The 27,752-nt window shown below is 43.0% G+C and overlaps 1 protein-coding gene across 2 annotated transcripts in view; it reads left to right on the top strand.

Moving 5' to 3' along the window:
• Nucleotides 1-22,629: 22,629 nt before the first annotated feature.
• DMAP1 (DNA methyltransferase 1 associated protein 1) overlaps nucleotides 22,630-27,752 on the top strand; it is a 34,810-nt gene continuing 29,687 nt past the window's right edge. Inside the window, exons 1-4 of one of the 2 annotated variants that reach the window (XM_081865545.1) lie at nucleotides 22,630-22,827; nucleotides 25,355-25,464; nucleotides 26,496-26,587; nucleotides 27,037-27,232. In XM_081865545.1, coding sequence (XP_081721671.1) covers nucleotides 25,363-25,464; nucleotides 26,496-26,587; nucleotides 27,037-27,232 — 390 coding nt within the window. In that variant the 5' untranslated portion in view covers nucleotides 22,630-22,827; nucleotides 25,355-25,362. The remainder of the gene's footprint in view (nucleotides 22,828-25,354; nucleotides 25,465-26,495; nucleotides 26,588-27,036; nucleotides 27,233-27,752) is intronic. The other variant, XM_081865546.1, reaches the window with a different exon arrangement.

The raw sequence follows: 27,752 nt of genomic DNA on the forward strand, positions 1-27,752 counted from the left end.
GTGGATTAGCAATTGGACAGTTTGCTATCGCAAGCCACAATGAAGTGGTGATTTACAGAAATGACTCAAGCGATCATCATTCTTCTCTCCTGGCTTAATTTGCATGGTTAGAGACTACTGAGTGGAATGCTCTTGCATCAGAGGCACTCATTGCAGCGCTATTTATTTCATTAAAATTTTACATCGCTTGATTGTAAACACCTCAAAGCGGTCGACAAAAGATAAAACAGTGAAATCGAGAAAAAAGCACAACCCCACTTTAAAACATACAGAAGTTAAAATACTAAAACAGATTAAAATCACCTCAACTTTCTAAGCATCTGGGTAGGCTTATCTAAACAGGAATGTTTTTAGCAGGTGTCAAAAAGAGTACAGTGGACGCTTGGGTTGCGAACGTGATGTGTGTGGGAGGCACGTTCGCAACCCGCGCATCTGCGCACGTGCGGGTGGTGATTTGATGCTTCTGTGCATGTGCAGAGCATGATTTAGCACTTCTGCGTATGCGCAAGCACCAAAACCCGGAAGTAACCCGTTCCGGTACTTCTGGGTTCGGCGCAGTACACAACCCAAAATCGCACAACCCAAAGCATCTGTAACCCGAGGTATGACTGTACAGTGAAGGAGCCCACTTGATCTCAATAGGCAGGGAGTTCCAAAGTATAGGTGCTGCCACACTAAACAACCAAGTTTTTACAAATTCAGAATGGGTGTTATGTGCTACTTGTAGTAATGCCATTTCTGTCGACCGAAGCAGTCAAGTGGGCACATGTATGCTAAGGTGATATCATAGTCTCACTTATGCACAACCTTCCCCCTCAAACATTAATAAATTACATAATTAATCTAGAGTAACTACCACCCCCTTGCCTGTAGTTACAATCAATAAAAAGGTCACAATCACCATCTAACTTATAAATCTGACCTTTGTGAGGGGGCAAATCACTTTATTTTACTGATTTAATCTATTATTTATTGTAAAAAAGTGAATCATCATACAGGATAACTAATCTATTTTATGTGATTCTGGCTATGTGCCCCTTGCCTTGCACATATTGGTGAAGGTTTGTTGGGGCTGAGAGGCTGTTACTTCATAATTAATATGTTAAGAGGATCCCATTATACACTATTGCTTTTATTACCATTGCATTACATTGTGCTCTTCTGACATGCCTTATGGATTTGGGCCCCACCCCAGAGATGTTGCACTGTTGAACTTCATCACCTTTTGGCAATTCTCCCAGCTCCAACCTGTTAGGTTAGATCAAGTGACTCTGGGTTGGCCTTAATTAAATGCCAATATTTTGAGTAGATGTGTATGGTGTCAGCATCTGCCCATGTGACAACAGAGCTGCGTGTGGGAGCAGGTTTGCAGGAGCCCAAGTGGATAGACCTGAATGTGTTGCCTCTGTATGTATGTTGAGCAAGTGTGGCTGTGGACAAGCACTGTTGACATGCGATGCGTGGGATGGTTTGTTATGAAATGCAGGATTGTTACTGGAGCCCCTCTGCCATGGTGTCACCACCAGTTGCTTCAAAGCGCTTCATATTTATTTAGCTTTCCAGTCCAAACCAGAGATACTATATCCTATAGGACCTTGGTTATTTAGAGGGATAGCTAAACATTCAACATCTCCATGAATTAGAAAATAAAATGTAATGGAACAAAGATGTTTTGCACAGGGAGGAAAGAAGAGTGGTAAGAATAAGTAGGAGTTTGGTAGTATTAATTGTACAATCTTAACTGTAAAGTAGGAAATTAAAATTTTAAAAAATAGGGCTAAGTGTCTAAGAAGCAACAATTAAATTTGAGACAGATTTAGGAGTAAACTACAAGATTGGGTTGGATGTTTCTGGACAAAGTTAGTTCCTTAAATCCCACTGATTGGATAGGAACTAAGTCATGATTAATTTTTCCCACTGATCCAGTGGGATCCAAGTTTAACTAACTCACAGCACAATCCTAACTATGTCTACTCAGAAATCAGGCCTTCTTAATTCAGTAGGGCTTACTCCTAGATTGGCTCTATCCCTTAGTCACATATCTTACATATCTCTGCATGCTTATTTCCTTACTTAATGAAAAGCAGGCTCAGGAGGCTAAGATATTGAGGACTAGTGGGCAGGCGGGGCACTTGAACTCCTCCCCCCCCACCCCCGTTTGTCTTTTTATGATTGAAATAAATATTCCCCAAGCTGCCTTTACCACCACTTCTCCACTCAATAGGTCTACTTCCCAAGGCAGCTATTCATTTAATTCAATTACTTCATTACACTTTTGTATGTAAGGTATGGCTTGCCATATAGGGACTGTCTTCATTAGGAAGCTGAACATGAGTCAACAGTGTGATGCTATGACACAAAAAGTGTGATGTAGTGGACAAGAATGTTTAACTTTGACCCAAAAGGCTTAGGTCAAAATCTGTCCTCAACAATTAACAGTGCAGTGGGAGATGGGTGAGGAAGGGCCAGTAGAACCGAGGGCCAAACGAAGCTTGTCTAACTAATGTACATAAGGAGAGTCAACCTATTTCTTTAGAGAAAGCAGACTTGGGGGATTGGGACAACCATTCAGAGGAAAGGGGGCCAAGCAGAGCCTCCCCCCCATGTTGTTTTCTATATAAAAAAAAATCACAATTCCCAAGCTGCTATTTGCCCCTGATTGTGCTATTTGCAGCAAACAGCACCATTTGGGGGAAATGGCTGTGCTGGTGGTGATTTTTCTAGAAGGAAAACAGCACAGGGGAAATGGTAAGACCTTTGTTTTAGATCTTAACCTGGAAAACCTGCACGCAACTGAATCTTCACATTCCTCGTAAGGACATGGCCCACTTTAGTTTAACCCTGCCAACCAGTCAAATGGGCAGGGCCAGCTCTCAATAAAGGGTCTCTGCAAACCAAACTGCAATACCTTGCTAATGATGCCCCTCTGGCCAGTCCCCTTACTTCAAAGCCTTAATAAAGAATTGTACAGGGGGACTAGGGGGACTGCCAGGGATTCAATTACTTTGGAGGCAAAATTACAGGTTCCCAGCAATGGTGGGCCTTGGGTTACCTGTCTTGTGCTCAGGTGCAAGACAATTAAAGGTTTACTTCCTGCTGGGCCATATTGTAGCCCTGTGGTTAGGCTTTTGCCAAGACCCAGCAGACCCCATTAGGAAGGCCACAGGCCAGGGAAGCAGTTCTGCTTCGGCAACCCCTGCTGGGCAACAGGCATACCAGCCCTGCCCTACTACTGGGGATGACCAGAAAGGGGGAGGCGGCTCTGGCTGCACCACAAAAGGCTCCTACAGGGATGGTGTCAGGCTGGACAATGAAGGCAGCAGGTAGTAATGGCTGCCTGTAGGGCCCTCTTATTTCAAAGGCACAGATGGCTCCACCAAATTCTTGGTATTTGATGCTCTCTATTGCTCATACACCTAAGCATAGCCTGCCTGGTGGGAGAGAACTATTACCAGTACAATGCTACAATGCTATCAACAGGACAAACTAATTCATAACAATTATTAGACCCTAGTTCCATACTCACAATGTGTATTACAATAATCAAATCAGTGGCCATCTATAAACATGCATTGAGAAAGTGCAACCTCTAACCTTCTGCCAATATACTACAGTCTTTTTCAATCTCGTGACCCCCAGATGTTTTGGACTACATCAGCCATCAGGCCCAGGCAGCACCATAGTCCAAAACATCTGGAAGGCACCAAGTTGGTGAGTGCTGGCATACTAGATTATCATTTCTTACACGCAGCATAGCAAGATACCAATTTCTATATGTTCCCTTTCACTAATAAATTTGTATCTTACTTAATATGTGTGTATGGGGCAACTGAATGATAGATAAGGGAGTGGTACAGACAAGGCACACTGTGGGTCTACAGCGTTTGCATCCAATGAAGACTCAAGAAGCACAATCAGTGCAGTTCAGTGGGGAGAATTTTTATTTTTTTGAAACCATCTCTCTGGTGTGTTATTGTAGCAGGACATGAAAAAGCAAATATTAAAAATGGCCTTTTGTTTGAACAAGAAGTTGCTTTTGACTGTTAAGTTGTAAGATGCCACATTGTTTCCTTCAAAATGCACCCTTTAATAACATAATGTTGTTGCAGTCCTCTTTTCAGCCATACTGTCTGCTGCTTCGTTCTGCCTGCCCCAACAGAAGCCCATAACCCCTCGCTTCTCTCTTAATTCCAAGCACTGGAGGTGGAGGGTGATGTGTTTGCAGCTTAGAAGGAAAAGCTATTTAGTTAAGGATGCTGCCCTAGTACAGGATTTCCCAAACGTGGGTCTCCAGCTGTTTTTGGACTAAAATTCCCATCACCCCTGACCATTGGTGCAGCTAGTTAGGGATGATGGGAATTGTAGTCCAAAATCAGCTGGAGACCCAAGTTTGGGAATCCCTGCCTAGTCTATGGGTCAGCTGATGAGGCCTGGTAGGCCACAAGGGTATGGACATAGAGCTGGATAACAGGTCCTTTTGTATCCACTCTGCCAAAAGCTGGTCATCTACAAGAGGAGGGGGAGAGGACTACTGCACACATGTCCTGTTTGTGAGGTTCTCATAGGCATTTGGTTGGAGTGTAAGGAACGAAAGGCTGGATTAGGTGTGTCTGGTCTAGCAGGGACCTACTTATGTTCATCCATTCCCCATATATCCATCCATGAAATCCACTTTTCATTTCTGTCTAATTGAAATCTTTTTCCTACCTGTACTCCTCCCCTCCCACTGAGCTTTGAAGGGAGTCATTAAGGAGGAGCTGGTTGATCAGTATGGGGAGCATATTCAGCTCACAAGAAACTGGGCTTTTATAGCTAATAATAGCAGGCTACCAGAGGGTGTTATTTTGGTCATCCCACCCATTTCCCTCTGTTTTCCAGAAAGGTGGCACATTCTGCTTCTCATTGGGCAACAGCTGGATTGCAGCTTCTGTACCTTACGTGCCGGTAGCTCCTTGTTGCATGCCATGCAGAGGGCAACAAGGAACTATGTAAGGTACATGCTCCACAGGGAAGTAAGAGGCAGATGGAGTCGTCAACCTGGGAAGGTAGCCCATTCAGGAGAAGGAAGGCCTCTTCTGCCTTGTGGAATATCTTTGGGAGAAGAAAAGGCTAAGGAGTAAGCCCTTCACAAACCTAGAGTGGCGTCCCTAAGATGGTTCCAGCAACTCCTGCAGCCAAGTTGGTGGCAAACATATTGCTCTGCTTTCTTTTGGACCACATCAGTGAGGCCGAGGGGGGCGGTCTTGTCATCTGGGCAGTGCAGAACCTCCATACACTGCCCAGGCTTGTGCCACGGAGAGATAATTTTGGTGCTGCTAATGCAATGGTTTGATTTCACTCCCGGAATCACACTCCATTGTCTCTCAAGACAGACAGATGCCAACAACTAATATAGTAAGTTAATTTAGTCATGACTGTGTTGTCCCATATGTTATTAGACAGTACATTAACCTCTGGGGCTGTAGCTATGATCATGTATAAAATTATAGAAGCTGATAGCAGATAGGAAACAATTTTTTGTTTTGTTAGCACAGACTTGGCACCACGACTTATGAAGTGACAGGAACTACACATGTCCCTGAGTATTAGGCAAGGCTTTTGCCAACTGGATTATAAAGAAACTGCATTTGGTGCTGTGACCTTAGAGTACTTCTCAGAAACAAAGGTGAGGTGGTAAACTTGTTTCTTGACTACATCACTGCAGAGCACAAGTAGGAGCTTATATCACCGCTTCTCCATACAAAAAAAAGCAAACAAACCCCCAAACCTCCACACATAGAAAGGTCAATGCCAGAGAGAAGTATTCCAGTCCAGCCTTGTCCCTCACATGCCAGTTTTCTATATGCCAGTAATTTCTGTAGAAGAGCATTCCATCATGTCAGCCTCCCCCTGTGGTGATACAGCCAAGAAACTGCTGCTTACGACAACCATTTCCTTCTGCCATCCAGCCCAGGAAGTGTGTGTTTCTTCCTCCTTAAACCTTCAGTTTATAGCATTCTTGGCCAGAGGTGGGAAGCCTGTGGCCTTCCAGATGTTGTTGAACTCCCAGCTCCCATCAGTTCTGTCTAGTCTGGGTTGGGGATGATAGGAACTGTAGTCCAGCAACATCTGGCATGACAGAGGCTCCCCATCCCTGATCTAGGCTTTGCATGACTAGGTCAAGAAAATGAAAATGTTGGAGTCAATTAATATATACTATGAACGTGGATGAATGGCAGATAAATTATAGGCACAAACCCATCTCACTTATTAATTTATTTATAGTCAACTCCCAATTTGCAAGCATTAGAGTCATACACACCGGAAGGGGGTGGAACAGGCAGGATGGGGGAGGAACGGGGGGATGGGCTTACGTGTGGCCCGCCAGCATGCACAGTGACTCGGAACACAACCCCCATGCAAATGCGGAGTTGCCTGTACACCATTTATATCCTGTACTTCAACGTAACTTTCAAACAAACGTAACAAATTTAACAAAAGAAATAAAAAGGTACACTTTAGTAATAATAATAAATTAAAGCATGGAAAATAGTGCAGCAAATTTAAACAACAAAATAAAGCAGCAAAAGCCCATTCAAAACAGACAATAAAATTAAAGTGCTCTAAAATACAATCTCTGTGGACAGATCGATTGACAGGGAAAAGTTGATCCCTCCAGTAGATTTTGGGGGCAAAATTCTGTCATGAAAATGGATTAATGGCTCACCTTTCTCAGTCGGTGGCAGGATGACCTGACAAGACCCGTATTAAATTTAGAGACACACCCACACTGCAAAGTCACATGTGGCAATATAACACAGAACACACTGGATCAGAGCAATGACTGAACCACTGAAAAGTGGCATATAAACAAACAGAGAGAAAGCTGAGGTAGAGGGGTTACTGAGCCAGGAAAAAGTAGCCACAGGGCGAGACACTCAGTAGCATGTCCTGAATGAAGGTCAGAGCAGAGGAGGAGGAAGAGAAGATCTCTTTGCCCCACACCTCCCACCAAGTGAGTCACACATAGCTGTACGCATTGGGGCTTTGCTGATTATTTTGGCTTTTTTGGCCCAGGGCGAGAAGCTCTCCATTCAGATCAAGCACATGGCTGCTTTTGGCTGGGAGCCCATCCAGCCGTCAAGCCCCAGCATGGGACACCAAATTTTTAACATACTTTTCCTGCTATGGTTTGGCAAGGTGCCACATTGCAAGATTTGGCACTATGACCTATGGCTTACAAAGTGACAGTCTCCCACTCAGAACAATGCAGGACAGGTGTAGAAGGGATCGAGAGAAGACGCATTGGCCTGTGGCCTAGGTAGTTAAGCTAGTTTGAAACAGGCGAGATGGCAACCCAAGTGGTAGGTTCTTTTGGCAAAGCCGCTAAACAGACAGGTGGGTGCAGTGGTATATTGATTGCTTTTGATCTTCTGGAGATAATTTGCTTTCCCCCTAAAGATCAATCTTCTGTCTTAATTATAATGTCTTATACTCATCCCTCCCCCCATGCGCACACACACAGCTCTGATCAAATTTGGAGTCCCTTGCAGATGCATTAAAGCAATAAGGCAGTGCTGGATTTAGGGGGGTGCTGGCAGTCCCCCCCCCCACAGGGTGCCAAGCTGAGGGGGTGCATAATAATACAGTGGTACCTCGGGTTACATACGCTTCAGGTTACAGACGCTGCTAAACCAGAAATAGTGCTTCAGGTTAAGAACTTTGCTTCAGGATGAGAACAGAACTTGTGCTCTGGCGGCGTGGTGGCAGCAGGAGGCCCCATTGGCTAAAGTGGTGCTTCAGGTTAAGAATAGTTTCAGGTTAAGAACAGACCTCCGGAACGAATTAAGTACTTAACCCGAGGTACCACTGTAATCATCATCATCATCATCATCATCATCATCATCTATATTTATATGAGTACCTACTGAGGAAATCCATTAAAAAGCCACTGTACCAGAAAGGAATGATTGTGAAAATAAGAAATACCGTATTTTTTGCACCATAACACTCACTTTTTTCCTCCTAGAAAGTAAGGGGAAATGTCTGTGCGTGTTATGGAGCGAATGCCTGCGGGTGGCGGGGGGGGGGGGGATCTGCTGCAGTCGTGAGCAGAGGATCCATGGTTCCCCTTCCTTCCCTCCTCTGTGGTTACAAAGCATGGATCCACATGGATCCTCAGGAGTTTTGCATTGGGCTACTCCAAACTCACTGTCAGATCACATGCCTGTGGCCACAGCATGAACCACAAAAATCATATATCCACTATTTCGTTTAGAATTTTTTCCCCCTGGTTTTCCTCCTCTAAAAACTATGTGCGTGTTATGGTCTGGTGTGTGTTATAGAGCGAAAAATACGGTACTTAGGGAGGGGGTGCCAAATTTTGTCCTCAGGGCACCATATTACCAAAGTCCACCCCTGGTTAAGCTAACAGTTTCTTATCTCTATACAGTATTAAGATTCCATAAGAGCTGGAAATTCACAGGTCCTGAAAGGTAACAGGGTAAATTTAATTCACAAACTTATATGCAGTATGTCTCCTGCCTCTTACCTGCAGTATGTATAATCCACTCCCTTCTTGTCTGGATGGCTGTTTTTCACATTCTATTGATTGGCACTCAAAGACTTAAGTTTACAATTAGTATGTATTAATTAATATGAATATGTTGATGACTCTGCTTTTTTCTCCTGTACTGCTATCTTATTTTTGGGTTATTAGGATTATTTTTATTAGTCTTTGGTTGTCCTTTATTTCCTTTAGGTTTTTTTACTATACATTGTAAGCTGCCTTGAGGACTTCATATGGAATGGCAGGGTAGACCAGTTTTACAGCTCCCAGTGCTCATTCACCAAGCAGTCTGAAATCCTCCAGCCCAGCCATCCAGCTGCTACCTAGGTGTAAAATGCACGACTTGTGCACCAGGCAGGGGCATCATAGGCTGAACAGGAACATGATGACAAGCAGAGGGGTGAGCTGGAGGGCAGCCTTCCTGTGCTTCTTCAGCCTCCAGCCAAAAATAAACCCCACTTGCTCTCCCAGTCTCCCTGGGTGGTGTCTGTTTATTTTCTGTAAGTGATCCTACAAGGAACAGAACTGCTGCCAAGGCTTCGTGGTGGAAGAAGGGTAAGCTATACTGAGGTCATTGTCCGCACAATACATTTTCCAACAATAGGAAAACGCTTTGTTCCAGAGAGTACAACGCCTGACCCAAGGTTAGGGCTGTAGAAACCATTGCAAAGCCAACATGATGTGGATATGTGCACATGCCATTTGCTGCTGTTGATACAGAACGGCAGATTAACACCATACATTTAAAGCACATCCAATGCACATTTAAAGCATGTGCCTTCCCCCCAAAAATTTTGGGAAGTCTAGTTTGTTAAGGGTGTTGAGAACTGGAGCTCTTTAAAGGGGAAGCTACAGTTCCCAGTATTCTTTAGGGGAAGCCATGAGCTTAAATGCAGGGTGTGGATCTCTGTGTACAAATGTGTATTTATGCATGTATGTATGTGAGCTCAGAAGACATTACCTGGTACCTTCAGCTGAGCCCCCTTACTTGACTGACCACTCAGCTAAATGCTTTTCTGCGCAGGAGGGTAATAGCTATGGCTCAACTGTTTGTCTCATTTTCCTACACAGTAGAGTAACAGCTTTGGCTCAATTCATTGGGAGTTTGTCAATGTGAAAAAAATGTGCTTATCTTTCTTCCAGCACCAAATCCCTTTAAAGTTCCTTGAAATACAGAAATTACAAGTAGAGGAATAAAAACCCAGTTAGTGGCAGGAAATTTTAAAATACTGCTAGCTTTGCCAATATAAAAAATAATAATGGATGTACTGCAGAAGATTTAAAGGGCTGAGCAGCTGGGCAAGGGAAGAGGCTGCCTCTGTCTGCTGTTGTATATGAAAACTGGCAAATTGAGGGATTCCAGAATAAAAAGCTAATATAACTCCACCCTGCTGTTGCTGGTCTACTCCTCACCCCTCAATTTGAAGCATGGTAGACTACAGAGTTGAATAAAGGTTTCCCCAGTCTCAGGATATATGGGCAAAAGGCCAGTAAATGCTTTTTGGATAGCCTGTTGGTAAATATTGATTCTCACATGAAAACAGAAATAAGAACTTCTAAAACAATTACTTATTTTGCATTTGCTCAGATAATAATTATATATATTTTATTGTGCTGTGTTCAGTTACACCCCCCCCCCTTGTCCTTTCCACCATCTCATTCTAGGACGCCACAGAAACTTGCTATAAAGGTAGAAAACAAGAGACACACCTAGAATGGGGAATGCTGGGAAAGAGCACGACAGCAGAGGATTAGTTCTTTTGTACTTTAATACCTACACAGTAATTGTGTTTAGATACTCTGGGTTTATAAAATAATTTCCATGGATTACCTACACAACAAGTAGGATTATGTAAAGACATTTTAAATGTGCTTGACATGATACCAAAACCAATGCTACAGCGAATTAATGTTTATGATGTAAATGTGTTAAGTGTACAGTTTATGAGAGAAAACATTGCTGTCCAAAACCCCCACAAATCTGAAATGGAAAATATTAGAGCAGGTAGCCTAAGGCAATAAGTGCTTTATCCTAGTGGATATAAAGGTATTGTTGACATCCATCTGTCTCAAGAGAGAATGGAGTGTGCCTCTGGAGGTGAAGTCAAACCACTGCATTAGCAGCACCCAAGTGGCCTCCCTTGGGCACAAGCCTGAGCAATGTATATGGAGATCTTGGGCTGCTCAGATGACAAGACCCTCCCCCCCCCGCCCCCGCTGATGTGGATCAGAGGAAAGCAATACTGGAAGGAGGCGTACAGGGCACCATTCAATCGCCTTTGGGACTCCATCCCTGATATTTTGTAGGGTTTATTCCTTAGCCTTTTATTCTCTGAAGATATCCTGCAGGGCAGCAGAGGTTTAGGATCAGAATTTTCCTTCTCCTAAATGGGCTACCTTCCCAGGTTGACGAGTCCCCTCTTCCCCTCATATCCATCTACAGCACGTGCAGAAATCATCTTCTTGGCCATTGGACCCATTATTGGTCTCGTCCATTCAATCCACCGTAGCCTGTCTTTGCATGCAGGGGAAGTCCCTAACTCACTGAGGGTTTGAGACCCATTGGTTACCCTCACCTGCTTTAGCTGGCCGTTTGAAGCCATTTCTGGGGTGTGGCTGCTGTCACATACTGACAGCTTCCAGGAGCCACAGGTGAGAGCTGAGTGCAGGGTGGGAACCACAGGTGGACAAACTACCTCAGAAGCATGACGTGTCCCATACCCATCCCCTAACACCCCATATTAAATTTAAGGAATGCAATTAAGGGGGTAATGAAATAAATTTGTAGATACTTGTCAGGAAAGTGTTATATTTTATGTCTTACCCTCCAATAGAGGGGGAGCAGCTGGGGAAACTCAGGTGAGGAGGAAGAGCCAGCAGGGCTGCAAGTGAGGCCCCCTGTCTCACCATCCTCATGCAGTGCCTGAGGCAATTGCCGCACTCTGCCTAATGATAGGGCTGGCCCTGCAGACAATTCAAAGACAGAACAAGCAACACATGCAGCATATTGGAGGGCTGATGTAGTTCCCCTTTATATGCTGTACAAATGCTTTGACTAGGGAAGGATGCTTTATAGGGGCAGCCAGCAACATATGAATAATTCCATAATGGATACACTAGTTATATAAAAATATGTAATGGCAATGCATTTCAGAAGGAAATAATCCACATGCTGAGTCAGACCAGTTTCACCAAACATTTTGCTAGATCTATCTTGTAAAAATGTGTAGGGTCTTTAAAACCCAGTGTTATCCTGTACAAATAACTTCCACAGGAAACCTGAAAGGGCATTTAGCAGCAAGTGGTGTATTTCAAAGTTAGGTATTTGTATTCTAAATGGATTTGGAAATTTATCTTAAAATCCCCTGTTTCCAGTGAGCTAAAGTTTTCATAGGTCCTTGGCACTTCTTAAGATTTTCTTTAGCACATTTTCTGAAAAGGAAGAGCCTGCCTTCTTGGCCGCCGCCCCCACCCCTCACCCCCATGTTGAAATGAAGCACTGTGTTCTAGGCTCAGAAACAAAAAAAGCAAATAGGAACTATATCAAGACTCAGTTGTTTTGAAAACTTTTGAGCCCATCCCATTTGTTGCAGATAATGACTGAAAATTTATAAAAGGCTGTGTTAGTAGTAATAGGGTTTTTGTAACTCCAAGTGTCTGAAAGACCCAGCTGGTAAGGGTGGGGACTTGTGATATTTCCCAAAACATCAGCAGTCCACCCCACTAAAAATTAAATGCTATACAAGGCACAAGAAGTTGGAATCCATACGTAAGTTGCAGTTTGAAGGCAGCCTGTTTTGATGTAAAGATAACTGTCATGGTCTTTGTGGCCGCATATGGACTTCAAGTTAAACCATAGTTCAGCATTACAAGAAAACACCTTGGTGGCCTGGTTCACACATAATGCTAAGCCATCGTTTGTTTAAGCTATAGTTTAACAAACAATGAATTTGTTTTTTGAAGGTTAACTGCTTTTAAATAGTACTTTTTTGTACTGACTTGTTTTCTGCCCTGGGCACCAGTGGAAGAAGGGCAGGATATAAATTTAATAAAATAATATAAATATAAGTAAATAATTAAAAAGTTAACAAACACAGACAATCAAACATACTATTGTTGTTACTTCAAAGTTCAGTTTGTTTTGTTTGCTCTTGCCTCATGTTTATTGTAGTTTGGTGAGCTTCTGGAGTGGGATGATCAAGCAAACTATGGTTAAGACAGGGTACTGGATTCATATGTAACACCAAGCCATAGTTAAAACAAAATTATGTTTGTAAGCCATCAACCAGCTGTAGCTTCAGATTGTGGTTTGTTGGCAGTTAACAAAACTAGTTAAGCTGCTGAGCAGGGTTCACACATAATGGTAAGTCACGGTTTAATAAGCCATGGTTTAATGTTTTGTGTGAACCAGAGTCTTGGCTCACGTGCTCCTCCCTTGTCCCTCAACACAACTGCAAGAAGTTCTAAAACTTTTTCTTCCATTCTTGCTTAACCACAACTTGTCCTGTCATCTGAATTAACAAAGTGTGGTTAACCGTAACTACGGTTTGTTTGAAAGAAGCTTCAAGTCAAACATTGTTAACATTAATCAAAATGTGTTAATTCAGAGGATGGGACAAGCTGTGGTTATGTAAAAGTGGAAGTGGTGGCTTGCAAATTCTTCTGCATGGCCATGGCAGTGCAGGGCAGGGAGCATGTGAAACAGAGACTTACTGCAGCTCATTCTCATAATCCTAAAACTATGTCCAGGGTGCAGTGGTGTAGCTAGTTGCTCGGGTGCCCGGGGTGTCACGTGAGCCCTGCGCCCAGTGGGCCAGTGGTCCACTGGGCGGGGCGAGCTGGGGCAGAGCATGCTATGCGGAGCCTCCAAGGAGTCCGCCCACAGCCTCCCCTTAAGCTGTAGGGCAGCTGAGGAGGAGGCAGCGGGCAGACGCAAGTCCTACACTGGCATTTTGGGCAGTGTGGAGCATGCAGGCACCTGAGCCACCACGTCACTTCCAGGAGAGACACATAGCTTGTGTGCGCTGCAGGCCCTGGTAAGTGATGTCACCCACAGTGTGGTGCCCAGTGTGCCCTGCCCCCCCCCCCAGCTACGCCTCTGGTTCAGGGAAACCCAGATTGGGCACCCCAGAAGTTGGGAGACTCACATAACTCTCAATTGACTCACTTCCTCTTTACCTGGACTCAGCATCATAACCGCAACCCCACTGCAATAGTTCTCCCTCTTCCACACTCGTTCTTCACAAACATTCCTTCTCTCTCAAGCAAATATTATTTCTGGACAAATACAGTGTGAATCAGCCCCTTTTGTTTTGCAGGCCTAGCTTGTCAGGCTGCTGTTTAATGACCCTCGTGCTGTGTACTGTAGGCTGTTCATTAACCTCTAGCCACAGATGGTGAGGAGCTGGCACTGAGCCACTGGGAACAGTTTGCCAGCGCTAACCAGGAGCTGCCAGTGACCTTTACACGGGGATGACTACAGTATGCCTACTACAGGGAATCAAGGAGATGGAGAATTTGGTGTGACCATTTAAGGAATTCCTCCTCCTAATAGGGGTAGTGTCAGGGCCTAAGCGGACTTGTGCCTTTGCTTTTAAGGTGCAGGTTTTTAGAAATGAAAATAGCACCAGCTTAACAGAGTGGATAATTTTTTTAATTGCAGCAGGCTTGAAGAGGCTATTTAACCCTCTTCCTCACTTGCTGCAGCCCTGAGAAAAAGCCTTTCTCTGAAGCTACTATTTGCACCAGGCCTCTCCATGTCTGCTGCAATTCCAGAAACTCCCCCAAGCTAATGCAATCGGTTTCTAAAACTCTGCAGTCCTGATAATCATCACCCACCCCATGATGCAATTTGCATTTTAAGAAACATTAAATGCCAATATACTTTTAGCATTAACCACATCCAAACCATACATTTAAAGCACATGACCTCTCTGCAAGAATTTTGGGAACTAGATTCTTCCTCATAAATCCACAGTCCCCATGATTCTTTAGAGAAAGTAATGTGCTTTAAATGTAAGCTGGATGTGCTTTAAATGTATCGTGTGGATCTGCCAATCATACCTAGTTTGGCCCTTGGCATCTTAATATTATGCTATTGCAATGTATATAGCAGAGGTATTAAAACCATGACCCATGGGCTACATACGTTCTTTGTAGGCCAAGCCATACATTTGCATCATGTAAATGGATTCCACACAAAATTATTCCCTACACATGCAGTGCTGGTGATGACAGGTGCAGCAGCAAAGGACGCAGGTGTGAAATGTTATTTTGATAGCCCTCTGAACTCTCCACCCAGGTAATGGAATCAAACAAATTGGTTATTAATTAGTAGAGGGGATTAAATAATGACTGCTGCCGTGAGTCACAAGAGAGTACACAGACACACAAGGAGTGTCATTCAGTAAACACACTTGGGGAAACCTAATGGTAATACACACACATATACTTGAGTCATAGCAGAATCACGATCGTTTACCTGGGGTGCAATATATGTGGAACTGGGAAAGAGACAAAGAGTATATGTTCCTTCCTCACTACCACATGAGAGCATTATTTTGGTTTCTCAGCCTCTGGTGCTATTCATCTTAAAGCATTATTTTGTTAATTATAAAAGCTTCCCCAACATTATAGGCATGTCCAGCAAGTTTACCATTGTGTGGTACTTCCCAAATATTTGAATTTGGACCCACCTATAGACATCATCTTCCCTCTGAGCCTTGCCCCCCACAACTTTTGGTAGGCAGCCATGTATTTAGTGTGTGATCACACAAAATCTTCACACACTAGTCACTGCTGCTGGGTGTAAGAATCTGATGACTGGGGCGCTAAATCAATTCTGGCATTAGAAGGCAGCTAAAACAGACTTCCTCTTTAAGCCAGCCTCTGAAGGAGACAGAAGTGGGGAGGAGCTGCTGTGGCCAAATATATTTGGCCTGACATTGTGCAACTTCCATGATAACAGGAATTTTATTGGCTGCTACCGTAAAGCTCTACTGCAGAGAAAGGAGAGCTTTGCCTGCTGCAGGCTCTTCTGCCTCCCTTGAGCTTCAAACCCATCCTGAAATGCACTCCTCGCAGTGTCCCATGCAACAGTCGGAGAATTATTTAAATGCTCTATATATGGGAGAGGAGCTTTATTTATTTAAATTTATACACTGCTCGATTGGGGGGAAAATCCTCAAAGCAGTTTAAAAAAGATAAAATGGTAGAATTAAGAAAAAATGTACACCCTTACTTTAAAACATACAAAAGTTAAAATACTAAACGGATAAAAATTACCTTAGACTTTAGTCTAATTCCAGACATAGGCAAGATGCCTAAACCTAAAACATCCCCTACAGATGCTTACATAAGTTTAACTTATTAAGATGATCCTATCTAAGCATTCTTATGAAGAAGAAATCGTACTGAAGTTAAGGAGACTTAGTCCACAGTTTATACTCAGGACTGAGATGTAAAACTGCTGCTATTATATGTTCCTACATTGCCTTGGAAAACACTTATTCTCCACTTTTCCCCATTGTGGGTTCTTATACTCCAGGGCTATATAGTGCTGTTGATACATTGCTTTTCTGCACACAGCTGATGGAATTAAATGGGGCACTATATGGCATCTAATAGAGTACTATTTCCTTATAAAACCCAGTAATGTCAGTCCTAATGGGCAAGTTCCTTCTAAATGTGCACTTCGATATGTCCCACTACAGCAAAGTCTTACTACTGCCTCTTTAATTAGTAGCTCCTCTATTTTCTCTTTCTTTTAATGTGGCTTCTGCCCCTTTAATTAGCTATTTCCAGAGTGCAGTGGAGTAGCTTTAATCACTGGATATCTCTTTGCAGTCAGAGCAATTGCTTGTTTGTTTGTTTGTTTGTTTGTTTGTTTGTTTGTTTTATTAGGCACATTTTTGCAATTTCACTCGTAAAAATAAAATGAATTAGAACAATTATGCATATCTGCAAACAGGAAACCAGTCATTAATACACACACTCCATGGAGCAGGAGCTAACTAATTACAGCCAATCCAGGGATGCCATGGGCACAGAAGTGAAGGAACTAATTACAGGGGCACTAGCAGCTTTAAATGAAAGAGGCAAGGATGAAGCTAGCACAAATCATTTATGAAAAAAGGCAGAAAAACAAGAGAAAACATTAGAATGTGGTAGGCTGGATTCTCTGTAAAATGGTGAGTGAATGAATGCTGTATTATTATGGGAAACACAGCTAATATGGAAGCAACGGCTGCACATGGCTCGGTTCAAGACTGCTATTTCACTTTTCTGCAGAAAGCCCCCAAATTAGCAGGGCCCAAAGATACATCCCAAATACATTTTTAAGGTTAAATGGTGAAAAGGCAATGCATTTTATAAATGTGTGTTGTGGTTATTGTCGGTATCATTTTGTATCTCCTAATAACAATAGTAATGCTATCAGAACAAAATAAACAAGGCATTCATTTTAGAAGCAAATAAGCTTGTGCTTTTGACATGCATACCTAGTTCTTAGGATTGTTTAATTGTTCAGAACAATAGTCAAGCAGTTGTACAGAGGCAGAAAGCTGGCCAGAGATATGAGTGCTCCCGAGGCATAATCGCTTGTGTGGTCGAGGGTGGGGGTTCCTCTCCTGCCTAAATGGTGTTCCTGTTTGGCTGGTTTGCTTGAGCGATTTGAAGTATGGTACATACAGGCGAAGGATGCCATTTCACTCATGGTGAGCCATTCCTAACTTATATTTGAGGTTGAAGAGGCTGGGTTTTGTTCATTCCAGCTGCAATGATTATATTATTCTTTGAAGTTGCAGACCTATCCCACTTACCTGGGAGGAAGCCTCACTGAAATCAATGGGACTTGATTCTGAGTAGGCATGTATAGGAAGTTTTTTAAAAAACACCAACCCCAACACATTCCCTTATTATTTTCCTCCTCAAGCAACATGCGTCCTTTTACCTTTTGCCCTACATCACCCAGTCTGTGTGTGTTGCTGTCTTCTGAATTGTCTTCAGTTAGTATGTCTTCTCTTCAAAATGTGCTGCAGCAGTAAAGGTCAAATTTATACACCACATCCTCACCTCTCCCAGTGCATATATTGCCCTATCCCAGCTGAGCTGGCCTTAAGCCTTTCTATTTATGCTTGCTGAGAACAAGCCCTGTTGGCAACCATTAAACTGGAATAAGTTACACCAGTGTAAAGGACAAAAAAAACAAAACAAAAAACAACCCAGGGACTGTTATGGGCAGAGAATTGGCATGTTGGGGCTGGTAGGGATAGTGGGGCAAGAAAGTGAGTAGACAGAAGGTTCCCCCCCCCCGATAAGTTTTCCCCACCCCAAACACACACACTGAGGATACCTAGCCCAAGAGACCCCCAGAACTTGGAGCCAGCACTACACTAATTTGAAACAAACTGTTGAACTAGAATTTTATTCAGCAAGTCTGTGCTTGGGCTTTTATGATCGAGATGCAGCAGTAAGTCGCTGTTTGTCGGCGTTGCACTACTGATTCATATTCAGAGTATAATTAGCTGCTCTGTCATACACACCCCTACACACACATAGTGTCTGGGAGAGTTTTTGGCAAATGGACTCTGTTTTCCCTTCAAGGTCTGGCAAGTTCCCATTTAAAGAAGGAATGCAGAGTTCCTTTTCCCTCTGATATTTAAGCAGGAATTAATGCTGAGAGGAGAGGCGGACCTGGAAAGGGTGATATTGTAGAGCAAATAGCTAGAATCAACATTTTGGCCCAATAAACAATAAGTCTAAGGCTGTGTACACACTATACCTCTAAAATACATTTGAAGCACATTTATGCCTTCAATGAATTCTGGGCACTGTAGTTTGTTAAAGGGTGCTGGGAAACTGTAACTCTGTGAGTGGTAAACTACAGTGCCCATAATTATTTTGAAGAAAATAATGTGCTTTAAAGGCAGTGCTCTCCCCCCCCCCCAAAAAAATAATGTTTAGGGGTACTCTCATTTTCCTACTCATATTGAAATACTGCCCCTCAATGAAGCCAAACTTAGATTCACAAAATGTTTAGGGGGTATGCGTACCCCTGCATACCCCCAGAAAAAAGCACTGTTTAAAGGTATAATGTGAATACAACCTAAAGCACATTGAGAAGGTTTAGATGCTGAACTGGTATATGGAGCCCACGGGAGAAATAATCCTGGGTGACTTGAGGAAAGGGGCTAATCAAGAGGGGATAGCTGCCAACCTGTACTTCTACAGTACAGCTCAAAGTCACAGCCTCTCTGGAGGTCTATCTCAGGTGTAGGGGTTGTTTGTAACATATCACTTTTATTGACCTAGGTAAAGGCAGCTCTGTTTCAAGAAGCAGGCAAGTGCACAGAGTGGACTTCAGCAGGAAGCTTCTAACCGTCTTTGTTTATTGATGCACACAGTGTATTTATACTATAGACAGAGCCTGGGTTACTCCCAAATTGGAGAAGTTGTGTACAGGAGATGTGAGGGGTGGGGGCTTACCAAAGGGTATTGTGGAGGACAGAGAAAGGAGTTAAGGGTTGAAAACTAACAAAAACCACTGTGCAAAGGCAAAAAGGCTCCTGCATACACAGAAGTGACCCAGCTGGAGAGAGTGTCCCCTGGGAGCTTGCACTGAATTTGGATTGAAGATAAAAAGAGGCTTTCAAATAATCCAAAGTGTGACATTCTAAAATAGCTTCCCTAGCAAAGTTGTGAGAACAAAGGATCTAATTCATTTGAAAACTCAGCAGGCTGTATTTGAAAAATATTCCATGTGAGGTCTATCTGATGCTTCCACATTTTTTCCTGGTGCTTTCTTATTTACTCCCTGAAGTTTTAAAATATACACCTCTGCCATACATGTCTGCGAATAGTAGAACTCACAACCAGCATAGCTGAAGCACCCAGCTTATGAACACTCAGCTTTTTGGATGTGGTTTGACAGATCGCAGGATTTCCCCAAGTGATGTTTAAAAATAAAAACCTGCAGGAGTAAAATGGACTAATTTGGACTATTATTAACATTCTTATAGTTATTAATTTCATTTAAGAATTGCTTCCTATGAGGCATTCTGAATCAATATAAAATAGAATAGCAGCCATATATAAAAATTGTATATATAAAAACCATTTAAATAAAACAATTATATATACACAAAACCAGTTTAAAACAACAAGAGAACATACATCAAATCAATTCAAATCCAAGACAGATACCCAGACCTTTTTTTCTGGGGGTACGCAGGGGTACGCATACCCCTAAACATTTTGTGAATCTTCATACTTTTGTCCATTTACTGTACTGTATTTATTTTTCCCGATTTGAACTATAATGGTGATTTTCTTGAGTCAAAATGAGAGTACCCCTAAACATTTTTGTAGAAAAAAAGCACTTCAGATATCAATGGGGATGAATATTTTAGAAGGCTTGTTGAAGGAGGAATTTGAAGCTACATGTCACAGAAGCGCATCTCTCTCTGTTAAAAATAAGAGCACACATAAGGACACTTCTCCCACCCCCTTCCCCACAGAGAGGGTAGCGCCAATGTATTTTGTGGGGGTGGGTGTTGGCTGGATTACACCTAACATTAGTAAAACATGGATAGCAGGTGGGGGACCTCAGGCTTGGGGCTGAATGCAGGATTCTCCTCAAGCCAAAGCTCCTCCTCAGCCACACCCCCATTCTCCAGGCCACACCCCTCATTGGTGCTGCTTTGCAATCTCTTTGAGGGTTTGCCTGGCTGGAATGTGCGTTCGAAGTCTCTTCATGCCTCTTACTTGTCTGGATGGAGACTAGCAAGGGGTGTGTGTGTGTGTATAAAAACCAGCTTAGCGTACAAAGCTAAAAATTACATTAATTGCCCCACCCACTTTTGCCTCTGTCACCACATGGTCCCTGGAAGGTTGCCCAGAAGGGAATGAGGCCCTCAGGTGAACATGGTTTGCCACCCTGACTTAACACTAAGTATGCACTTTAAATTTGTTTTAATATATACAGTATACAGTTATGCTCCTTGGTTTAGGAGAACACCAGAAACTTATTAGCATGGCCGGAAAAGAAATGAAAGCATTGAGGCAGTAGTGGGTGTGGAAAGGAGAAGAGCAGAAATTGATGGTTGATCCTCCCACCCCAAAACACCAAAACAAATTTTCTGTAACCCCCGAGCGGAGCAATTTGGAGCCCAATTTCCTCAATTTTTTTGATTATCTCCATATTGGACAAAGTCAAATTTACAGGGGAAAGCATAGATTTTTGTGTTATTTGACTGCACAAATTAAGCAACCACACAGTAAATTCTTTGTGGACAAGCCCTTAGTCTCTCTGTGGAACACAATACTTACACATGCTACTGAGAGAGAAAGACAGGACAAATACATTCACTCTCCACCCCAACAATGAGATGTGATTGCATATGTGAATACATTTTGGCAAAAGTTACTTCTGCTCAGCAAAGATTGCATCCCACAGCTCAGCATGTGAGAGTCTGTGTTCTGGCAGAGGGAATGTGATCACCAGCAATGGTTCTTTCTTGTGGTGAGTGCTGCTCTCTTCTGGTGAGGGTGCATACATGCACTGTCTGTCTCTATTTGCATAAAATTGTCCAGGAAGTTACAGTATTGTGATTTTTCTATCTCTGCAGTTTCTTTCTCCAGGCAGGAAGGAAAAGATTCTGCTGAAAGCTTAGTGAGCATGTAACCTGACACAGAATGTTCCCTGGATAGTGTGGTACCTGCAATGAGCATGTGGGTCTGTGGGTCTGTCTGTCTGTCTGTCTGTCTGTCTATCCATCATGGGTACAGTGAAGAAGTATGAGCAAAGGGAAATAATTATTGTGCATCACATTGTTTTTACTCATATGTACAACTAAATACCATTTGTGGTAAGCAAATGCTACTTTCAGTATTGATATCAACATATGGAACCCACATTGATAGGGTAGCCATCATAGGAGCCAACTCCTAGGGGCTGAGGTCTCTTCGTGCCCCCCTAAAATATTTCAGGGGCTCCCTGCCAAGTTGATGGGCATTGCCATTCAAATGGTGTGTGTGTCTCATGTCTTGTGATTGATTATGTGGGGAGGGGCTTACCCGGACCCCCCTATTTTATTCAAGTTGGCACTCCTGGTGGCTATGTGTCCTACTTTACAGAGGATGCTCCTCTATTTCCCACCCTGCACTTTTAATTACACCTGGAAAAGAACTGGCAGTCAGTAAAGTTGGAATAAAATCAGAGTGACATGATACGCCATTAAACTGACTCTCATCAAAAGCCTCATAACTTCAGTTTGAACCAGCTGCATTTTTGGGATGCTTTTTGAAAGCAGCCCTATATAGAACACAGTTTTGCTTTTTCCAGAAATCAGTGCAGCTGGCATGATAACAGCTGGGCAAAAGTAGTCCTGGCTACAACAGCCATTCAGTAACCTAAAGCACTGGATCCAGGAGTGCCCAATTGCAGAAGTCGGATGCAAATTACTGCATAGACTCTGTGAGGAGTCTGCCCTCCTCCCCTCTCTCAGTTAACCACTGTCTCTTCAAATTATTGCATAGATTTTCCAGGGGGTTTGTCCTCCTCCCTTGGATTTTTCTTCTCCTTTGATGGACTACAGCTCTCATCACATCCTTTGCCTTTAACACAGATACTGGGGGATAAATTGTTTTGTCTGTTTAAATCAGACTGGATGTGTTCCAGATCACTTGTGGGAATAAATATTGTACTAAAATTCCTAACTTTTTTTAAAAAGGAAAACCGTTATGGCGATCATCCAGTTTAAGAATTTATGCAGCGTGCCTTAAGGGGAGGACGGAAAACATGCTGTAAGATGTTACAGGCGCAGTAGCATTCCCTGCTTTTACCTATATTGTAAAATGTAGCTTCAACATACAGGCAGCCTTACTTTTTAGTAGCGATGCTCTGACATCGACTGAGGGGCGATGCCTCTGTTTGCCATGTTTGTATAGTGAAAATCGCATCAGAATTTGACGCAAACAAAGCAATCGCCATCTGCATTCTACTTTAGTGATATTAGTTTTACGGCTACTCTCCACCCTGTACTTTATCGTCAAAATTTTAGAAAGTTTTTTCCACTTCAAACGGGGAAACGGAATCAGCAAGTTCGAACTCTTGACGCTAGCCGAGCCACAATTGGTGTTGCACGTTCGGACCCAAGTGGGAAACGATTCTCGGATAAACGGGGACCGGAAGTAGTATTGGGATTCCCGTATCGGCGCTGCACAACCGGTGTCCGCTGCTGCTGGTTTAGGGTTGGTAGCGCGTGAAAGGAAAGCGTGAGGTACGGGGGAAGGGAAATGGGAATGTGCGTGGGGGATACGCTGGGAGTTGGGACTGAGTAAGAAACCGTGAAGAGCGGGAAACTTGATATATACGGTTTGGGGAGCCTGGGGACATTTGAGCGGGCTGCAGCGTATGTGGAGGAGAGCTGGGGGGTGTATCTTTCATTAGTATCCGGTGTCTTTTCCCTTGGGGCTCCGGAACTCCAGAGCTACCATAAGAAAAAGTCCACGCCAAAACATCATGAAAAACATATATTTGTCGAAATGTAACGCTATCTCAATACTATTCTAGAAATATTGTTCCATTCATAATGCAACAATTCAGGCCGAAGATTGAACTCCCGAATTCCAACTAAGGCTGCTGTCCCAGCCATAGGCGCCGACTCCATGGGGCCTGAGGGGGCCCGAGCCCCCTCAAAAATTCGTTTGGGGGGGCTCTGCCCCCCCAATAATTTAAGAAAATTATTAGTTATATTATGCTTTGTAAAATCACAAAATTATGTTGGTATTTTTTATTTTCCTTGTTTGACAATAGTTACCTTTTAAAATACATTCAGTAATGAGTTAAAACAAAGCCACTCCCGATCTAGAGAGGGGGTGGGGTTGCGGGCTCTCGACCCATCAACAATCTCGCGGGGCTGGTGTCATGGTGTCAGCCCCGCAAGAAGCGGGGATTCCCCCTAGCTCATTAATATTCACCGCCCGCGGCAGCAGCCAATCGGCTGCCGCAAAGGGCGGGCCCTCACAGGTTCACTTAAGGTCGGGGCAGCCCGGGGCTCGCCCCTTTCGTTCCCCCAGCAGCAGCGGTTTGGAGGTCTTGGGCCCCCCCCCAATATTTTTTATAAGTCGGTATGGGCCCCCGCCCCCCCCCAATATTTTTTATAAGTCGGTGCCCCTGGTCCCAGCCCCACATGCTTGGGAGTAAGCTCCATTGAGTTTAGGAGGACTTCTGTCTGGGTAGACATACAGTGGTACCTCAGGTTACATACACTTCAGGTTACATACACTTCAGGTTACAGACTCCGCTAACCCAGAAATATTACCTCAGGTTAAGAACTTTGCTTCAGGATGAGAACAGAAATCGTGCTTCAGTGGCGCGGCGGCAGCAAGAGGCCCCATTAGCTAAAGTGGTGCTTCAGGTTAAGAACAGTTTCAGGTTAAGAACGGACCTCCGGGACGAATTAAGTACTTAACCCAAGGTACCACTGTAGTTAGGATTGCACTTTGACATTCTTATCAGGGAGCAGCGGGGCAATCTAAACTGCAGCCAGGCAGTAGTGGGAGAGGGCAGATGGGCAGAGACACTGCCTCCTCTGCAGCCCCGTTGTTCACAGTGGCTTGGGCAGAAGACAAGAGGGCAGGCAGAAACCTGCTCTGGGAACTGCTATAGCTTTCAGGTCCAATGTCATCAAGTGACTGCAGGAGTGGACAAAGCAGCAAATAAAGCCTGTGTTATTGTGTGGGATATCTTTAGGCCCGTTTTTAATAACAGGGATTAAGGTTTGTCCACGTATATTTCAGTGGCCCACTTTGCACATCTCATTATACCATAGCTTACAACAAGTAATGGTTTAATATGAATGAGCAGCATCCTGGTGCAAATGGACAAAAGTTCCCATAGCACTCCTACCCCATTTCTACCAGTGCTGTGCTATGGATATGGCTCTACACAAAGCATGAGTGTACCTAAGATTTGTTGTGGTCACCCACTCATGTTTTGTTTGGAGAGGAACAAGCCACGAGCCCAGCTTTGGATCACATAACTAGCCAAACCCTGACTTGTTTTGTCTGCAGTGCAGCAGGAACAGTAGGAATGCTGTGAGAATGTTTGAGCACTTGTCATGGATGTAGCCAGGATTTTTGTGGTGGGCGGAGGCCTCAGCTATGTATTTTTACTGATTTAGAGGGGGCAGCTACCCCCCTTGGTTACACCCTTGGCACTTGTTCACTTTAAACTATAGTTTGTTTTAAACTATGGTTTAATGTGACATGCAAACCAGGCCAGTATCCCCTTCCTAATGCTTGTCTACCTCCATATTTTAGAATAGTTGTTTATATAAACAGAATTTTATAAACAGAATTGTTTTGTTATGATTTCTTATTCAACTTCTTTTTCTATTTTATGTCGTGTCTGGGCCTGGATACCATTATATATTGGACCGTGGATGCAAAGGAGCTCTTTTATTTAACTCTTGCTCATCAAGTTTGACACCAGGCATGTGTGTAATCTACTAAAATTTATAAATTTTGGTTTGGCTAGATTACATAGATGTAATAAATAAAGCTCTGGTCATTAGTCCCATGGGTATAGAAGTTTCATGTGCCTGCCAAGACTGTTGCAGGTGCTTGTATTTTCTGTAAGTTAACTGTATGGAGAAGAGAAAATTAATTCCTAAGTAAGTAAGTAACAAGCAGTCTGTTGTATGTAGAGGGAATCAACAAATTTCGCAGCTAATTTTGTGAAGGCTAGTCTGTATCCTTTTGGTTTTCACTTAATTTTTAATTATGCCTTGCTTTTTATTTCAGGTGACAAAATGACTACAGGAGCTGATGTCCGGGATATATTGGAACTGGGGGGCACAGAATCTGAGAACATAGGAACTATTAATAAAAAAGATATCATCAATTCTGATAAGGTACAAAAGGGATGAGGAAAGGGGATAGGAGGAGGAGAAGCTTTGCGCTTGTAATTCTAAGCTATATGCATGCAACATGATCATCTTCTTTTGGATCTTGCCAGCATGATTGCTGCATACAGCAATATTGTTTACCCTATTCTTGAACAAGTTGTGAGACTACATTCCTCTTAAAAAAATAGAAATAAAAGACCAGATTCTTTTTCTTTTTTGAAATATAACACATTTTTTCAGCATCCTCATTCTGTGCTGTCCCTATAGATCTGCATTTGAGTGTCTAAAGAAATTAATATCTCTGTACCTGCTGGTGAAAGCAATGTGGTATCACTTATTTCAATTTTGTTTCATCTATATACAGCATAAAGCTGGGATGCATAATTTGAATGTCCTTTTTGGGCATAAGAAAAATATCCATCCATTCTACTTTTGTTAATGATATTTACATTTTGAATAATATTCTTTACACTAGGATTTGCAGGGTCTCAGGAAACCTCTCAGGCTATATTCACTGAAGGGCTTCTCTCTTGCTTTTTGCTGCTTCCTGTTTATATTTGCAGCATTGTTTACATTGTTGAGTATAAAAGAGAATCACACCTGCAGCAGAATGACAGAAATGTGGAGGGATGGGAGAATTAGGGAAAGTTGGTTTGTCTGCGGAACTTTGGGAGGTCTGGTTGGCCCTGCAGGTATTGTCTGTCATCAAATAGAAATTGTGCTGTCCTCTTAATCCCCACCTCCAGAATGTTCCTGCATTTTGAGAACTATGAGTAAAGTAGAAAGTGAAGACTTTGCAGGGAAGCGAAATACAAACAACATCCTCTTGCTGCTCATGTGTTTTTGTACCGAGAGTTTAAGCTTGACTAAAGTTAGATCAATAAAGCTGGATTGTGATGTTTTGAGGCATTGCATAGGGGAGAACAGATGCAATCTGTCAGATGTAAAAATCAGAATAAACAGAGGCTGATGTTTATGCTCCCACATAATTTTGGTGTTAAGATTGCACAGCCTTTGATAAAAACCTTATTTTTCAGAAAAAATCCAAGAAGTCATCAGAGACCCTCACATTTAAGAGACCAGAAGGAATGCACCGGGAGGTCTATGCACTGCTGTACTCTGATAAAAAGTAAGTTTTGTTACCTGGATAGTTGGTGTTTTCCATAAACCAGCCTCTCGTCTCCTAGGTATTTGGCAGGTGAAAGCCTTGACAAGTCTGTTCTTGAAAATTTACTTTCTCCAGCTTTCGATAGTGTTTTTACCTTTAGCAAGCAGAGCTGCTACTAGCCAATGCACATCCAGGCTAAATAACGGGGGTGGAGGTGGGGACATTGCAGACTCTGTACCTCACTGGCCTATGTTCACTTAAGAGACTAATATAAATTATGATCCTCTTTGGTCTGTGGAGCTTTGGGTTGTGCGCTGAGTGTGTAAGATCAATCTACAGTATACAGAATTGCCCTGGCTTTACACTGATCTTTAAGCATTCCTCAGAGATCATAGAAGGGGATTAAATATGCAAAATGAGCCTCATGCAGACAGTAGGTTCCATTAATTTGTACCTTGTCTTTGTTTCAGGGATGCACCTCCCCTTCTTCCAAGTGACACAACGCAGGGCTACCGCACAGTTAAGGCAAAGCTGGGATCTAAGAAAGTGCGGCCTTGGAAGTGGATGCCTTTCACCAACCCTGCTAGGAAGGATGGGGCCATGTTTTACCACTGGAGGAGGGCAGCAGAAGAGGGCAAGGATTACCCTTTCGCCAGATTCAACAAAGTATGAAGGCTTGAACAGGGCTTGTGAAATGGGAGTGGGTGGAGAAATTTGTGCCAAAGTATCTCAAAGGATATCTCCAAATACCCTCTTTCTTTCACTTGCTATCTCTAGGGTTAATTCCCATATCAACTTCAGAAATGTAAGACTGATTCTGGTATCACAGGACATTAAACTCTGCAGTATTCTTTAAATTTTTTAAATACTTGAGACCTGTGGGGCATGTGCACTGTTGCTACTTATCAGTGTCCACACTGAAAGTCCTGATTTGGAAGGCATCTAAGTAACATTGGGTTGTGCCTCAAAGCCACAAGTTAAAGCTAGCATGGAAAAGTCACGAAAAGTTAGCAACTTTTCACTTAGGAGTGTGCAGGTGTGAACACACACACAAACACACAAAATTATGTGAGGTCAGATTGGACCAGGAGCATTGCAAACTTTATTATACTGTGACAACAGAAACTGAAATTCTTTTCAGTAGAGTTGGCGCCCCCATGGTAGAATTGAACATTTGTTGGATGCC

Source organism: Podarcis erhardii (assembly GCF_964252035.2).
Source record: "Podarcis erhardii genome assembly, chromosome: 6".
In the NCBI taxonomy this organism is placed as follows: Eukaryota; Metazoa; Chordata; class Lepidosauria; order Squamata; family Lacertidae; genus Podarcis; species Podarcis erhardii.